The sequence below is a fragment of the Populus alba genome, chromosome 16, assembly GCF_005239225.2.
Source record: "Populus alba chromosome 16, ASM523922v2, whole genome shotgun sequence".
Taxonomy (NCBI): Eukaryota; Viridiplantae; Streptophyta; class Magnoliopsida; order Malpighiales; family Salicaceae; genus Populus; species Populus alba.
In genome coordinates, this window is record NC_133299.1 from 12,980,840 (window position 1) to 12,999,453 (window position 18,614).

The 18,614-nt window shown below is 31.8% G+C and overlaps 1 protein-coding gene across 1 annotated transcript; it reads left to right on the forward strand.

Annotated features, from left to right (window-relative positions):
• The first annotated feature begins 11,214 nt into the window (after window positions 1-11,214).
• On the forward strand, window positions 11,215-12,756 carry LOC118037453 (tyrosine decarboxylase 1). The gene has a single exon (XM_035043437.2). The coding sequence runs from the start codon at window positions 11,215-11,217 to the stop codon at window positions 12,694-12,696; it is 1,482 nt and encodes a 493-aa protein (XP_034899328.1). The 3' UTR covers window positions 12,697-12,756.
• Window positions 12,757-18,614: the final 5,858 nt, after the last annotated feature.

Sequence of the window (18,614 nt, forward strand, 5' to 3'; positions counted from 1 at the left end):
CTCTTATTTACTAATATTTCAACTTTTGTCCTTGTTATTTTATTTCTAATTTTTGTTCTTAGTTCTTTTGTTAAATTAATTTTTTTTTTTCAATTTCATCATTGAATCCATAATTATGATTTATTATTGTTTTCAAATATAGTCATTCTTTTGGTTTTGATTTCCTTTTGTTTTGGATCTTTTTGTAAATTTAATTTTTCTTTTCAATCCCCTCCAATTCAAAATTCTAGGTTGGCCTCTCATTATTATTTTTATTTTAAATTTGGTCCTTCATTCTTTTAATTATTATTATTTTTTCTTTTGTGTAATTATTCTTTTTAATTTTATCATTTGATATTTGATTTATTGGAAATTGAGCTTTATGGTTTTTTCAGATGAGGAGTTCTAACTTAGTGACGTGAGTCGCGATAAAAAGTTAACATGGGTTACATTGTTTATTTTTAAAAATAGACTTCATGATTTTCTTTCAATCAGATTATCTTGATCTCATGAATTGAGTTACAAGTTTGACTGGTTAACTCATATATTTTTTTGGGGTAATTTTTTTATATCTATTTTTAGTTTCGTCCTTCATAATTGAGTTCTTTTTAAAATTAAGTTTCATCATTTTTTTTATTTTTCTTTCTATTAAGTTATCTCGTTTGTGATCCTACTCATGAGGTGTGGTGGTTTTCACCCATGTTTGCAGGTGTTTTATTTTTTTAGGCTATTTTTTGTGACTAATTTTTTTTTTTTGATTTCTTTCTTCTACATTTGGATTGTTAGGAAGTGACCATCGTTTTTTTTTTTTTTTAATTTTCTTTATATGAAGTTGGCCTAGCCTTACGACCCTGGTTATGAGTTTTTAATACTAGCTCGGGTTGACTGATCAAGGCATTTTATTTTTCATTATTGTTTTTTTTAATCTCATTTTTTAACATTGAGTTATCTTGAAATTCAGCTTTGTAATTTTTTTCACTCCTGATAAGCATTGGCCTCATGACCATGGTTGTGAGTTTGTCATACTAGCTCGGGTTGACTCAATGTATTTTATTTTTCATTATTTTTTTTTCTAATCTCATATTTTAACATTGATTAATCTTGAAATTCAGCTTTGTAGTTTTTTCACTCTTGATAAGCATTTTTTTTAATCTTCGTTATCACCTTTTCTTTTAAAATTCGGTCCATTTAATGTAGTTAATTTTTTCTATAATATATATTAACCATCGTCTTTGGAATAATAATTAAGAATATTTTTGGATATAAAAATATATTTCTATATATTAAATTTTAAAACTCTGGGCAGGAGCTCAAGGAAGCTGTTATAATTTGTTGATAGCTTTTTATATAACTCGTCCACGTAGACCTTCATGATAGTTTGCCCCTTGAGCAATTAAATCTATTTGGGTTAAGATATGCTAAAGATTTCCTCTAGAGCCAACTTCTACTTATAACAATATCTTGGAGTTCTTAAAAAGAAATTCATGTGATAGCCTGCATGCATGGAAGCTGATCCAAGTAGAAAACCATCTTCTATAGTATCTCCTTGATAGTTTGTAGCCTTCATATTCATTTTTTTAAAAAAAAAAAAAACCCTACCTGTACACATGTTGACTGAGAGAGAGAGAGAGAGAGAGAGAGAGAATAGATCTTGAATTATGCTAAAATTCTGTCAAGTATTATTGGATGGATTAAGAGAGAGAGAGAGAGAGAGAGAGAGAGAGAGAGAGAGAGAGAGAGAAGATCTTGAATCATGCTAAAATTCTGTCAAGTGTTATTGGATAGATTATTTCTGTGTTGATTTTGTGAAAATTCTCTCTGAGGAGGCATCCACAAGGTTTGTGAAGGCCACGACACGTTATGTTGAAATTGATATAGATGATGACTTTGAATATAATAGCAAACCATGCTTGTCATCACTTAGCTACAGCCTTCTACACCTTTTTTTCTTCCCTTTTTGAGATCATTATAGCCAATTTCGCCACCTAATCTTTAGACCCTACAAGTTTCTTTTATAGTTCCTTCTTGTCCCAACATTAGTTTTTGTTTTTTCATTATTATTATTATTATTATTATTATTATTACTTAAGGTATATTTTGTAGTCGTATCAAGACCAAGTCCATATTTGTAATCCTATAAAAAAAAAATAAAGCATCCACGTCATGTAAGAAAACCAGGTTTGAAGTTATCCAAGAAGCAAAGAATTAACAAGGAATTACATCACCATCGTATCAATGATTGGTAATAGTTTCATGTACGAAAATTTCTATGTATTTATATTAATAATTTATTTATAATTATTTTATCAACAGGATCCTCGTGGATGAAAAATATCAATAAAAAAAACATTTCTTTTCAATATATAAGTGAATCTATTATTAATAAATTTACCGATAATTTTATAAATAGAAAATATACGTCAAAAATAAATTTTTTACTTTATTCTATCAATAATTCCCTCGATATAATGTAGCATATCATTGACAAGAGAATTATATGTAATTTCATCAATAAAATTATATATTATTGATAAAATATTATTGGTAATTTCATCAGTGAGATAATAGCAGTAAAGATATTTACAATAATTCTTTGACAACTTTATCTATAAACCTTACAAATACAAATTATTATATTGTTTGGGTTTCTTTTTTAATATTTTTTCATTGTGACTTTCTCAATGCATACCATTGGAATATTCTTGTTAGTATTTACTGAAAAATTTAGTAATGAAAAATTTTATCAATAAATATCATCACAATATATTAATAAAACAATTCTATCAATATTTATGTTAATATTTATTAATTTTCTAGTAGTAAGTCCCATGCTTCGAACACAAGTTTATTGATGTCCCTTGCGTTTCCTTGGCAACGTTGTCTTATGGGTTGAGGAGAGCTTGCAATGTTCAACATCTCATAAATTTAGATGTCGTTTCCCATAGCCTCTCAATTTTAGTCCATAATGATTTGAATGATCAGTGTGCTTTGACTCGAATCCACGATCAGTTTTTAAGGCTGCCATAAACATGCCATGATCACTCGGACAACTTTAGAATGTTAATATTGCAGTTATTAAACAGTACCGAGCAAAACCGGATCCAGATTTCAAAAATAGTTTACTCAAAGTAATTTTTTTTTCTAAAAACAGAATAGTTTTAACTTTTTCTTTTTTTTAAATAATTGATTGTTTCGGGTTGCTCACCCAACATGCAAACTAAGAATTAATTTAAATCAATCTTGAAGGTGTAACTCAATTTGTCAAGCTCTAGATTTATTCTCTAAAGATTATTAGTTCGAGTCTCACAAAACCTTAGGACAATTGGAGGTTTACATGGTCATTAACTTTAGGACCCATGTGACTAGTTCAAGATACACGCAAGTTGGTCCGGACATCTATATTAATAATAATAATAAAAAAAAAAATTGATTTAGATCATGAACAAAGCTGGACCGAAATAGATTTAATAATTTTGATTATTACTCTTATTATTTTACAAATTGACCCACTTTTGACATGCAAGTTGATCAAAAACTTAAAATTTATAATAGCCTCTTGTTCTATTCACATTAACATATGGACATCAACTTGAAGCCTTTTGATTTTCACTTTTTATGTTGCATTTTATCTAAGCCTACTTTAACTTTAATGGGATTGACCTGGTTGTTAAAAAAGTAAACTTCCTTTATTGATTTCTTAGATTGAAATTTAGGGACGAGACCTATGAAAAATTATTAAATTTCTTTGAATGTACCAGGTTTATGTGGAAGTGTCTTTAAAATTATCTAGAAAAAAGAACTTGGTCTTGATCAACATGTAAATTGGTCTAAGGATACTCCTTTATATTGCATTTTAACCAAGTCTATATTTAACTCCAAAGGATTGGCTTGGTGGTCAAGGAGGTTTACTCAATTTCTTGAGTTCAAAACACGCATGGAGTTTTACTAAATTCTTTTGAAAGCACTAAGTTGATATGAGGTGTGCTCTTAAATATCTTTCCAAAAGAAAATTTAGTCTCGATGGACACATAAGTTGATTCAAGAATACTTTTATCATTAAAAAAGAAAAGGCCAAGTCAAGTTCACCTTTATTTTTTATATCTAATCTATTGCATTATTTTGATTCTCATTAACATATCCTGGAAAGCCTTGGCATTTCATATATCAATGAATACTGAAATATCAAAATTTATTTTATTTTGATCATTAAATTTTAAAATATTTTAGGACTTTTTTATTTTCTATTTATTTTAAATTTCATCCTCAAACTAGGTATTAGACTTCATAATTTGTATTGCTACTATGAAATACCAAGACCCTTTTCACTTTGGTTCTCAAAAGTTTTTAGGAGTTTTTAATTTTTTTTTTTCAATTTACATCTTTCAAATATTGAATTTATTGGGTATTGAGCTTCATAATTTATTTTAATTTGCTTTATATAATCTTATCTTAATTTCATGACCTAAATAATGAGTTTTGCAGGTTAGCCATGTAGAATCAAATCATTATTTTTTGTTTTTTTCTTAATTAATTTTTTTTCTCAACTCCTTCGTTCAATATTGAGTTGATTGAGAATCAGAATTAATATTTTTCTTAATTGCTTTTTATGGAATTATCATAATATCATGACTCGATCACGAGTTTGATAGACTTGGGTTTTTTTTTTTTTAATTATTTTTTTTCCAATCTCATTTTTTTAACATTGAGTTGATTGAGAATTTGAGTTTATATTTTTTTTCATTCTATGATTTATCTCATTATGCTGATTTGAGATTGGCATGTTAACTCAAATTGACTCGGGCTATTTTTTTCTTTTTTTTATTTGATTTTTTTTGCAATTTAATTCTCAACATTGGATTGATTGAGAATTTGATCTTATTTTTTTTATTTGCTCTCTATAGATTATCATGATCTTATGACTCGGGTTGTGGGTTACACTAGTTGACTTGGGTTTGTTTTTCCTTTTTTTGTTAATTTTTTTTTTAATTTTAACCTTTAATATTAAGTTGTTTGAGAATTAAGCTTCATAATTTATTTATTTTTTGCATTTTTATAAGGTTATCTCAGTCTTATGACCCGATTCACAAGTTTGGTTAGTTGACTTAAGTAATTTTTTGTGTACTCTTTTTATTTTCTTTTAATTTTATTCTTTAACATTAGATTGATTGAAAATTGAGTTTCTTAATTTATTTTGATATATTTTTTATGAGGTTAACCTGGTCTCATGACCCAGGTTTGACATGTTAACTCATGTTGACTTGACTTATTTTTTTAGTTGAATTTTATTTTCAAATTTAACCTTCAACATAAGGTTGATTGAGAATTAAATTTAATAATATATATATATTTTTAATTTTCTTTCTATAGTATTATTGGGGTCTCCTAACTTAGGTAATTGATTTGATAAATTAACATTAATCGATCTAATATATTATTATTTGAACATTTCAAAAAGATGTCATCTCGATTTTTTTTATAGTCAAACTATATTTTTATCGGTTGTCTTTTGACTTGTCAAGTTGACAAAGTCATATTAGATCAATCCCCATATAGTTAAAAAAAAACATCCTACTAAAAAACACATTAACAACACCTAGATATCTTTCTTATATCAAAACAAACTTGATTCAACCCACAATGTAGCATGGGAAATGATACAGTACACCCTAATTTTCCTCCTAAATTTTCTCAATTAAGGTTTATTTTTGTTGTTTGATATTGCATTTTAAATTGCGTCTGTATGCGTTTCAAAAATGTGCTTGGCATGAAAAAGCATTAAATTAATTTTTTAGTGCATTTTTATTGATTTTGATATGTTAATATCAAAAATAAAAAAATCTAAAAAAATTATTTTGATGTATTTTTTAATATAAAATATTTTTTAAAAATATTTTACACTACAATACTAAATATATTAATAGAAGATTTTGAATTACGAAGTCAGAACCAGAATTGCAACCAAAAAAAGTTGATTTTTCTCTAAACTCTTTTTTGTCTTTTTGCAACTTATAGCAACAAAAAAATTTGATTGCAAGTAAATGCATTCGGTTGCTAATGGAATTGCATTTTGAAACAGAAATTTCATTTGCTAAATTAAATTGCCCGCCAAGAACACTTGTTATTGGATCTTTGCTACCTTCGATTCGTGGACAACATTGAGGTAAGATGTGGTTTCTTGCTTTCATTTAAGCCATGTTATGATGTTTTTTTTTTTTTTAATGTATTTTACCCTATGAATGTTGTTTGATTTAATTTTTAGCTGCCCCTCTTTGTTGACAGTATTAATTCTAATGTCAACCAGTCAAGAATTTCCATATCCTTTTCTCTTCCTCACCAACATGTGACCCTCTCCTCTCTTAATTATTGTTGTAAAGGTATTTAGATTCTCACTCCTCACTCTCTTGTCTAATCCTTTAGTTTTTCTTACAGAATTGCCCTAAATTTTCTTTTCTATTCTTCTCTCTTCTCAGTCTTAACTGGGTGTTTTTATGAGAAGAAATAAAATTTTGGTTTTCCCTCTTATTTATTTACAATTAATCGATCTACCATTTGGGGTTTTAAAATGAATTATTTTAGCCATGTTGCATATGTATGGTATTGCGGCGATTGTCTTCCCGGATCAAGATCTTTTTAGAAATGAGGAAAGAATAAGAATTTTTTGTTTCGTATCAATAAAAAAGAGATGGAGTTGCTACATATTATTTTGGTCACTATAAATTCTAACTAGTCTTAGAGTCTTAACAAGAGGACTGCTTGTGTATAAGGAGGATGTATCACTCTCATTACCACTTATCTAAGGTAAGTTGTATTATGTATTTGTCTCATATAAATTAATGTATTTTTGTGTTTTCTAACTATTAATCTATCTAAAATTTAAGAAAAGTCTTTCTCGGTAAGGAGGTCTTTATCTTATCAAGTTAAAGCTTAACAATTTTAGAGTTAAAATGTATTTTTGTTCCTTTTTAATATCGGGAATACGTCTTATACATAAGTTTATAATCCTTTATATTGGGATACAAAAATAATTTTTTTTGGTATTTCTTTTAAACATAGACCAAATTCTCATTATTTTAATAATCTGGTTACTAAATCTAAAAATTCATGTAAAAATAAAAAGATTATTTTTGTGATTTTTTTAATATGCTAAAATATGTAAATATACTTTATTTTTAAGAGACTTGTGTATATGTAATAAAAATATTTAAATGATTTTTGAAAAGAAAAATTTTGTTGTTTTTGCGAAAGACAACTTATTTATTTAATACTGATTGTGGTCACCGCTCTAAATATCAAATATAAGAGGGTAACAAAAGACGAGAAATTCAAAATTAATTACAAAATGATCTTCCAAAACTTTAAAAATATATTAAAATTAGACTAAGGTCATGTTTGGAAAAACACTACAAAAAATAGAAATGCAAGGTTTGAAATTTTTTTTAGGGCGTGTTTGCCAAACAAGCCTTATAAACCAAAAAATTGCATTTTGCTTTGATAAATTGTTGTCAAGCCAAACATGGCCTTAAGGCCTTTCATAGGCTTAGCCCAGCCATGCGGGCTGGGCTCTCTAGCTGAAACTAAAACCAACACATCTAGTCCAAAACTTATGCTAAGATCTAAGTACAAACAAAGCATTCATTAGCCCATATCACACATATAAAAACCCAAATAAAATTTAGAGACTCTAAATTAAATGCCAGCCCAATTATTCAAGTCTATTAATAGAAAAAAGAAAAAACGAAATGGGCTCAGTGAATGACTTTGCCCAAAACAAAAATTATAATAAAAAGAAGAAGGGCCCATGGTGTTAGAACCCAAGAGAGATTTAAGTCCCGATGAAAAACAAAAGCTAACATGAAATTTTGTTCTTGAAAATTTAAAGTAATTAAAAAATAAGAGCCCAGCCCAGAACTCACTATAAGACTTCAAATCACCAGTCATATACATAGCTAGCGAACGTTGTACCTTCCATGAAGATCGAAGGAAAGCTAAGACTGCTGAAGGAATAATGTGCTACTGTGGTTCACGATCTTGCTGGTCTGAGAGGAGTAACCTCTGCTGCTGCTGCTCAAATGAAGCTGATGGCGTGAATGAGGAGAACAAACCTCTGCTGACGGTGGAGTTGCTGAGAGAGATATGACGGTCACAGCCTGAGGAGCACAACCTCTGCTAGCGAGACTAACGAGAGGTAGCTGGTCTTGGAATTTCTGCTACTCATGGTGAAGGATTTCGTTGCTGCTCAGGAGGAGACTTCGCTGGTATTGGACTGCTTGGGTTAGGGTTTTGTGAGATTTTAATGGGAGAGATGAGGAGGTTCTAGGGCTCTTGGGTTGACGAGAACTCGACCCTTGATATTAAAAAATAGATCCAAGCTTGTCCTAAAACTGACAAGGGAGGACACAACATTATTTTTGTAAAAAAAAACAGCTCTGGGTGGTGTTTTTGAAGAGAATTTGTAGTTGTTTTTACTGCAATAAAAACTGTAACTTTGGTTTAGATTGAAGTAAAAATACCATGGTAAAAGTTGATATAAGATTTATATGGTATGGTAAAGAGGCCAGGGAATAGTTAGAACTAAAAGGTGAGAACTTAAGCATCCTTGTTCTTTCGTTTTAGGAAAAGAAAAAAAATAAATAATGAAATTATGGTTTTTTTTTAATTTGGTCCTTGAACCTTGATACTTTGCAATGGAGTGCCCAATTAGTCATCATCTTTTGTATTTCTTACAATTTCATCCTTATCTTTCTTCAATTCGACCCTCAAATTTGGGGGTTTAAAATTGAGTTATATAATAAGTGAGAAAAAGAAAGTCATTCCGGTGGAGTGAGAGAGAAATGGTTGTTGATCTAGTGCTATAGAGAGATGGGTGATGTATTGCTGATGTGGGTGTTTTTTGTGTTGCGAGGAGAGAGAGGAGGGTTGGAGAAGGTGGTGAAAGCGAAGGAAAAGAAGGTTGAGGAGAGAGAGAGGAGAAAACAATAAATAATGAATAGTCTTTTTTAATTTGATTCTTGAACCTTTGACACTTTGCAATGGAGTGCCCAATCAAACATAATCTTTTGTATTTCTTGCAATTTCATCCTTATTTTTTTTCAATTCGACCCTCAAATTTGAGGGGTTTAAAATTGAGTTATATAATAAGTGAGAAAAAAAAAAAAGTCATTGCGGTGGAGTGAGAGAGAAATGGTCGTTGATATAGGGCTAGAAAGAGATGGTTGATGTATTGCTGACGTGGGTGTTTTTTGTGCTGCGAGGAGAGAGAGGAAGGTTGTAGAAGATGGTAAGAGCGAAGGAAAAGATGGTTGAGGAGAGAGAGAGGAGGAAAGAAAGAAAAAGGAGAAAAAAAAATGATTTTTAGGTTTAAATTTCTAATGAAATCATAAATAACATCAGCTAAATAAGAGTTATAAATGCTATATACAATACGTTGCAAATAATATATGCAACTTGCTATTTGTGAAACTATACTATATCCCAAATTAAAATCTAGACATGAAGAGATGGAAATAAGAGGCAAAAAGTTGCATGATTTCGAGGCTACCTTTTTGGATCAACAACCTAATTAAATTCAAGTTACTTTAGACTTTCCCTGTTAGAACTAAATGCTAGTCCTCTTTTATCTTTTTAGCTCAAACCTTTTTGTGCTCAAGTTGTCAAATTGTACACCGAAATAATTTCATGCAAGACTTTTGAGCCATGGCTTCATAATTTGGGGAAAGAAAAACTTCCATCTTCCGTTTTCTTCACCTGCCTGATAGAAAACAAGAAGGTCACTGAAACAGGAAAAAAATCACTTCGTGTTTAACACAGCTGAAATATGCAAAGCATTTTGATGGGACTGGAAAAAATAATCAAGAGAAAGATAGGGGACGCTTTGTATGGATGGATAAAACTAAATGTTTAACGAGGGTAAAATAATAAAACCTAATTATTATTTAAAAAAAAAATTAATGTTGAATTATGAGATTGAAAGGATTAGAAAAATAGTATTGGAAACTTAATATTGGAAGTTAAAATTAAAAAAAAAAATCAATAACACAAAAGGATAAAAAAAATATAGTTATTAGAAAGCAAAAAATAAAGGTGTGAACCATGTAGGTTAACTGATCAAATCTATTGGCTGGGTCATGAGATCATGATAACTTTATAAAAGTAAAAACAAAGAAAACCATGAAACTTATTTTTTAAAAACCAACTTCGAGTAATAGATTGAAAAAGAAAACAAAAAAGTCTAAAAAAAGATATGAACCTATGCCAACTTATAAAACATAAACTATATGAATGTATTTAAGCGATTAAGAGATGATTCATCATCTCGGATGAATTAGAAAAAAATATTCCACATGTTCTCAAATAATTTTTTATTTATCACCTTGCACAAGATGAAATGAGATTTGAAAAGAGTTTTAAATTTTATTCAAAGAATCAATTACTATAATGTTGTGAACAAATATGATTTGACATGACATATTCACTCCATGTTAAAATATCTAAATTGAAACATTATTGATGAAGATATGATAATTACACTGAGAAACTAGTCATTGAAAAATTAAGTCAAATCATTTATGACTTTCTTAATATTTAGAGAATCATAATACGTTGCTAGATGGTGCACTTGATTTTCAAATATAAATTAATCAATTATTGAGTTGATAATAAATTAAATTATTTAATTTATTTAATTCTATTTATTTAGAATTATAATTTATATTTGGGTTAATATATTAGTAACCTAATGAATCATACACATTAAGAATTATTAATTATAAATTAAACTAAGATAATTAATAAAGTGTGACTTAATTGAAAATAATTTAAAAAATTAAGCACTAAAATGTATTTAACCTATATATTTTAATAAATAAAAATTAGGATTTCTTTTTTTTAAAAAATGGCGACATATATTTTTCCGCCCACTATAGCTGTTACCATTTTACGCTCGTTTTATGCCATTATTGGTTCCTGTTTGTCCATGCAATGACAAATGTCGGTCTATTTTTTCATAACGTGGGTCTTTTGACAACCACATGAACTTTTATACTAAAATGGAGACTGTCGTGTGTTTAGGGTTAGTTATATATATATATATATATATATATATATATATATATATATATATATATATTTTTTTTTTTTTTTTCCAGTTCATTTCCTTGTCTTTTAATTTGGTAATCTCCTATAAAGACCACCCTTCCACTCATGATAAATCCACAAACACTTGAAGAGAATAAATAAATGGGTTCTCTATCCACAAACACTTTCTCGCCTTTAGACCCAAATGGTTTCACCAATGATTCCAAAATGGTGATCGATTTCATTGCTGATTATTACAAGATTATTGAAAACAACCCGGTTCAAAGCCAGGTGAAACCAGGGTACTTATTGATCCAATTGCCAGACACTGCCCCATATTGCCAGGAATCCTTAGAAGATGTTCTCAAAGATGTAACTGATAGCATTATCCCAGGCCTCACTCATTGGCAAAGCCCTAACTTCTTTGCTTACTTCCAAGCAAATGCAAGCACTGCAGGGTTTGTTGGTGAGATGCTCTGCACAGGCCTTAATGTTGTTGGCTTCAACTGGATTGCATCTCCTGCTGCTACCAAACTTGAATCCACTGTAGTGGATTGGATGGGAAAGATGCTCAAGCTCCCATCTACTTTTTTGTTCTCAGGAAACGGGGGTGGTGTCTTGCACGGGAGCACTTGTGAGGCTATAGTTTGCACCCTAGTTGCAGCAAGAGACGAGAAATTGAGAATGATTGGAGCTGAAAACATTACGAAGCTGGTAGTTTACGCCTCTGATCAAACTCATTCAACTCTACTTAAGGGCGTCAAATTAGTTGGAATTCCATCCTCTAATTTTCGATGCCTCTCTACCTCATTTTCATCGGAATTTTCGTTATCACCTCAAGCATTGGAAGATGCAATTGAAAATGATATCAAAGCTGGATTTGTTCCCTTATTTTTATGCGCTACTGTAGGCACTACAGCATGTGGAGCTGTTGATCCTGTTATGGATCTGGGGAAAATTGCCAGGAAATATAATCTATGGTTCCACATTGATGCAGCTTACGCAGGTAGTGCATGCATATGCCCCGAATTCAGGCATTACCTGGATGGAGTTGAACTTGCAGACTCGTTGAGCATGAATCCACATAAATGGTTACTCACTAACATGGATTGTTGCTGCTTGTGGGTTAAGCAGCCTCATTTATTAATCGAGTCACTGTCCAGTGATGCAGAATACTTGAGGAACAATGCCAGTGAATCAAATGACGTAGTGGACTACAAAGATTGGCAAATTGCATTGAGTAGGCGATTCAGAGCTCTGAAGCTTTGGATTGTGATTCGTAGGCATGGATTAACAAACCTTATGTACCATATTCGTAGCGATGTGAACTTGGCTAACCGGTTTGAGTCACTGGTGGCTAAAGACAGTAGGTTTGAGGTGGTGGTGCGAAGGAGGTTTTCTTTGGTTTGTTTTAGGCTCAAGCACAACGATGAATGTCAAGGCTTGGAATTGAACCGTAAGCTTCCAGCTGCAGTGAATGAAAGTGGTCGCGCATTCATGACTCACGCGGTGGTTGGTGGCTTGTTTATCATACGCTGTGCGATCGGATCAACCTTGACTGAAGAACGACATGTTGATGATTTGTGGAAGTTGATTCAAGAAAAGGCAGCAGATCTTGTCAAAGAAACAGGTGCTATTGGATAATTAATGAATGATGCAGAACATGTTATCTCTACTAAAACTATAAAAATAATATTGTAATTGTCCGTGGTTTGATCTCAGCAAGAAGATTATGTTTTAGTTCGTAATTGATATTGAAAGCAAAATTTAAATTGCTGAGTTTAAATAACAAAGTCTACTTAAGGCAGACATCTATTTTAAATTTCATAATTCTTGATTCCTTTCCATGCATTTTTTTTTTTTAAATTTCGTATTATGTTTTCAGCCTTTTTCAGAGGGCATTATGAGTACGTTTTCTAAGTGGCACGTAAAGAAATGGAATAAGAAAATCTTTAGAAACATACGGCAGTAAAAGAGTAAGGCTAGACCGAGACAGTTTTTTTATATGTCATAACTCATTTTTTTAGTTCTTTCCAATTATATTTTCTTTTAAAAAAAAATAAATAAAAATAAACCACCAAAATTGTGTCGTTTCAACAATATTGTTTTCCTTCTTCATTGCGCATGGAGCGACAAGAAACAAGAAGATTTTAAATTATATTTCCTCTAATAAAAAGCAAGAATTTTTTATTTTTATATATTTGTTAGATAGATAAAACACTTGAGAGAGTGGACGATCTCCGCGACGTCACACACATGCGACAATCTATATAAGACTGTATCTTATGCTATTATTTTTTTAAGATTAATAGTTGAATCTATCTAGATAATTCTTCAGCTGGTTTTATTTTCTAATATACCTTAAGTTTCTAACCTATTTTTATAGCAAGATTTTCAAGCCCAATCATCAAAATTAGTCTAATGATATGCACATAATTATTTTTCATTTAAAAAATGCCCTTGCAAGCCCAATAAATAAAAAAAGGTATAGATGCTTACCCATCATGGCAATTCCTTAACATTAACCATTCATAATATTTTTTATTTTTTATTGAATTGATGCTGATATATATATTTTTTTTAATATAAAAAATTAAAAATTAAAAGGGAAAGCAAACTAGACGACTGAGCTAAAGTACAAAGCAAAAAGGAATAAAGGAAAAACCAACAAAAGAATGAGGAAACAAACACTACCAGAAAATCGCTAAATACCAACGGACATACCAACGGAATTTTTTCTGTCGGTATTTTTCGGCCGAAATCACCGACGGAAAATATTCGTCGGTAATTCGGTCGGTAATTACCGACGGAAATAGTCCGTCGGTAATTACCGACCGAATTACCGACCGAAAATTCAGAATTAATGAAAAAAGGGCGGGCAGTAGCGCGGAGGTTTTGGCGGGTGATTTTTCCGACGGAATCACCGACGGAATTAAAAACTGGGGCCCGTACGCGTGAGGGGACCTATTTACCGTAAAAAAAACCGACGGAATCACCGACGGATTTGAAATACCAGATCCGTACCAGTGACGTGACGGGTGCACCGTTAAAAATACCGACGGAATCACCGATGGATTTGAACAGCAGGTACGTGCGGTGACGTGTACCGACGGTTTTGTCGACGGATTCACCGACGGTATTATGTCCGTCGGTAAGTCCGTCGGCAAAAGTTAATATATGGCTCCTCTGCCGACACTCTCTCCCCCATTTCTCCTTCTTCTTCCTAATCCTAACCCTCCCCATTTGCAAAATAACCAGCCCCCCCTCACCCCAAAACAAGAATTTTTCTCTTCTCAGCACAACAAGTTGTATTTGTTTTGTGGTCACAACATCCGTGTTCTGATTTACCGACAGATTTTATCATTTTTTGTAAGTAATTCTATCTTTTAAAATTTTAACATTTAAATGTTAATTTTATTGTTTTTTTAGTATATGTATTTTTTTTTTTAGTAGATGTACATGTTTTATTGTTATTTCTCAAACAAACTTGTAGTATATGAATGTATAATTTTATACTTGTTATGGTTTGTTTTAGATTTTTGTAAGATTGTATTTGTTTGAAAATTGTTAAAATTTAATTTGTAGAATTACCGAATTACATGTTGTGTTTTGAAATAATTAAGAGCTTGCTTAATTAATGGGTCCTTTTTATAGAGGTTCGATAGAAGTCATGGATGATCGTTCATGGATGTATCTAGATTCACCCCAAGGATTGCGGAGGATGGATTATTGTAACGGGGTTCAGGGTTTTATTAATTTCGCAACATCTATTCCCAGAAATTTTACTGGAGGCGGTATTAGGTGTCCATGCAGGAAGTGTCAAAATAAAAAAGTATCTGCATCCAGATGTTGTAATGATGCATCTTCTACACAAAGGGTTTGTGGAGGATTACGAGTGTTGGTATGCACATGGAGAGGTATTTGTTAGTAATAGGAGAATGGGAGAAACGGTGGTTGGGTCAACTTCTAGTGCTAGCAACGTGCATGAAGCGGCAAATGACAACACTAATCCTTACAGAAACATGGTTATGGATGCAATGAGAATGAATCAAGATAATGTCAATCAATGTCCAATCGTAGAAGAAGAACCTAATGCAGAGGCAGCTAGGTTTTTTGATTTGTTGAAAGATTCTGACGAACCATTATGGGATGGCTGCACAAACCACAGTAAATTATCGGCTGTGGCACAGGTGTTCACCATCAAGTCAGATCACGGGTTGAGTGAGGCCGGGTATGACAAAATTATTGATTGGGCAAGAAGCATTTTACCAGAAGGGAACAGGCTCAAAGAGAACTTCTATGCTGCGAAGTCCATGATGAAACCCCTCGGTTTAGGATACCAGAAAATTGACATGTGCCCTAACTTCTGCATGTTATACTACCTTGAAAATGCTGTGATGACCGAGTGCATGACATGCGGGCATTCCCGTTACAAACCCAGAACTGGCAGGGGGAAGACTCTAGTGGCATATAAAAAACTTAGATAAAAATTCGGGGCGAAATTCGAAAAATACCGACGGAATTTTGACCTTGTACCGACGGATTTGTAACCTGTTACCGACGGATGTTAATTCCGTCGGTGGAGTTCGTCGATAAAATTGACCTATAAGTTCCACCCCCGCCGCTTCGCCTCATTTTTTCTTCTTCTCCCCACCGCTTCTTCTCTTCTCCTGCGTTTTTCAGCCTAGATTTTTCATTTTTCCCCCCCTCAATCCTTAAACACTTTCACCTTTAATCTCTAGCAAGATTTGGTGTTGTAAATCTTCATTATATTAAAAGGTATGTGTTTTTTTTCTAATTTATTTTATTTTATTTTATTTTTAGTTGTTTTTATTTTTGTTGTGTTGGTGTTTTTTGTTGCAATGTAGATAAAGTTTTGAATTTGACACATTATTAAGGTATGTATATTTCGTTCCCTTTTTTTTTTGAATATTTTTTGAATTTGTTGAATATTTGTTAATTTAATTGTTGAATAATTGAATTTAATTGTTGAATTTATTGAATATTTTTGTTGTTGTGTTGTTAGAATTGTTATTAGGTAATTTAACTTAGAATTAGTTAAAGTTGAATTTTTTGAATATTTTTTGAATTTGTTGAATATTTGTTAATTTAATTGTTGAATAATTGAATTTAATTGTTGGATTTATTGAATATTTTTTGTTGTTGTGTTGCTAGAATTGTTATTAGGTAATTTAACTTAGAATTAGTTAAAGTTGAATTTTTTGAATATTTTTTGAATTTGTTGAATATTTGTTAATTTAATTGTTGAATAATTGAATTTATTTGTTGGATTTATTGAATATTTTTTGTTGTTGTGTTGTTAGAATTGTTATTAGTTAATTTAACTTAGAATTAGTTAAAGTTGAATTTTTGAATTTTTTTGAATTTGTTGAATTGTAATTGTTAATTTGTTGAAGTATAATTTGTTGAATTTATTGAATTTATTTTTTGTTATATTTTTTATTGTTTTGAATATAATTATTGATTAATTTGTGAATTGTAATTGTTAACGTTGAATTTATCTTAGGATTAATAGTTGAATATGTTGGAATAATTAGTATAGATTGGTTCGATTGGTTGTGGCTATTGTTAATATTTGCAGGTTTGTGGATTTGGGTAGTATCTTTTTTTAACTTTTGAATTTTATTTTACAATTATTAATATAAAATTGTTTAGATGCGCAAAATGAAAACCAGAGCTGGTCGTCAAGTCGAATCAAGTTCGTCTAGCAGCGATGATGATGTTTCCTTAGGTGCCTCTCAAGAAGAGGCACCTACACCACCTGCGCCGTCAACCGATGCTGCCTCTTCCAGCGATGTTTCACATCGCAGACGCGGCATGCCTTCGAAGCGGAATCAATTTACCCGCCAGTTCGAGGCACAGTGGAAGGACGATCTTTCAATGTAAGTTTGTTAATGTTTTAGTTTTTTTATATAAAAAAAACAAATTTAAAACATAATTTATGAAGTAATCACAAATTAATTTCATTTCTTTTCAGGTTCACAAACATTGAGGCCGCCCGATTAATATCATCGGCGTTTAAAGCGTCGATGGAGATTCCATTGTTTCAATGGAGTCAGATATCCAGACATCCTGAATGGATGCCTCAAATCAATGCATGGTTTCGTAGTTTTGAGGTTCGTGTTAATATATAATTTTCAGCTTATTTCTAATTATAAATTCATGTTATAATTGTAAATAAATTATTAACATTTTAAAAAATTATTTTTTTATATACAGCATCGATTCTGCTGGGACGATGAACATGACAGTGTTGTGAGGAGGGTGTGGGAAAATCACGCGGCAATTAGGTAACATCGAAAACAATACGACTTTTTTTTACATAATTATTTATGTTTTGAAATGTAATTTTTTTCGTGCGTGAATTAGGTTGCGTGATTTTTGGTATGACGCCCAGAAAAAAGCAAAAAAAAACAGCGAGGGATAAGGGGTTACAAGGCTGGAACGATGTTGCGGTTTGGAGGGATTTCAAACCAATATACATCCCGGAAGATATATGGCCGCACTATCTTCAGCACGTGACGTCTGAGCGGTTCACTCGACGCTCACAGTCCGGTGCCGGCAACCGGAATCGGCAAATTTCATGGCTCGGTTACAACGCACACCGGCGGCTCCGTTCCGTTTGCTGCACATGCAAAACGGATGGTAAGATTAATTTAAATGAAATATATATCGTTCAATTAATTTGTTGTTAATACATTTTTTTCATTATATATAGGCTACGTCTCTTGGACGTGAGCCGAGCCCTATGGAGCTGTTTGTGGAGACGCACGTGCGGAGTCATGACCGCCAAAAGGGGACGCAACAGTTCGTTGACAACCGTGCTCAACAGTTTTGTGGTGTGTTTGTTTAACCATTTTATTTTGTAAGTTATTATTATGTTTATTGAATTGAATATGATTATTTTTTTTTCAGGAGACCTATAATAATCGGTTGAGGGAGAGATACGGGGATGATCCTTCGACCCATCCGGAATTCGATCCGGATTTGTGGATGGAGGCTGGATCGTCAGGTGGACCCGATAAAAATCGGGTTTACGGGCTCTCCAACACTACCGCTGCCAAGTTGCGGTCGACCGGTACTGCTTCAACCGGTGGGAGCTCCCAATCTGTATCGAGCTCCCAATCTAAGGAGTTTGTGGCCTTGCAGGCAAAGGTGCGACCACCTATCAGAGGCGTACACACAACTCAAAGAAGAGCAAAAGATTGGCGAACGAACAACACAGATTGGCGGACGAACAACGCAGAGCAGAGTCTGAACAACAAAGAGCGGCCTATGAAGAGCTTCGTCAAATGGTCATGAACATGACACAAGGCGGAACATGTGCGCCTAATCCTTTTTGGCCACCTAACCCCCACCCTCCTCCTCCTCCTCCTCCTCCACCTTTATATTAATTGTTTTTTTTTAAACACATTCATTTTGTAATGAATATTATTTAACTTTGAGTTTTTTGTTGCTTAATATAAATTTTATTTGCATAATTGGTTTGTATTACTATTAATTTCTATTATTTTTTCTAAATAATTAAAAAAAAAAATTAC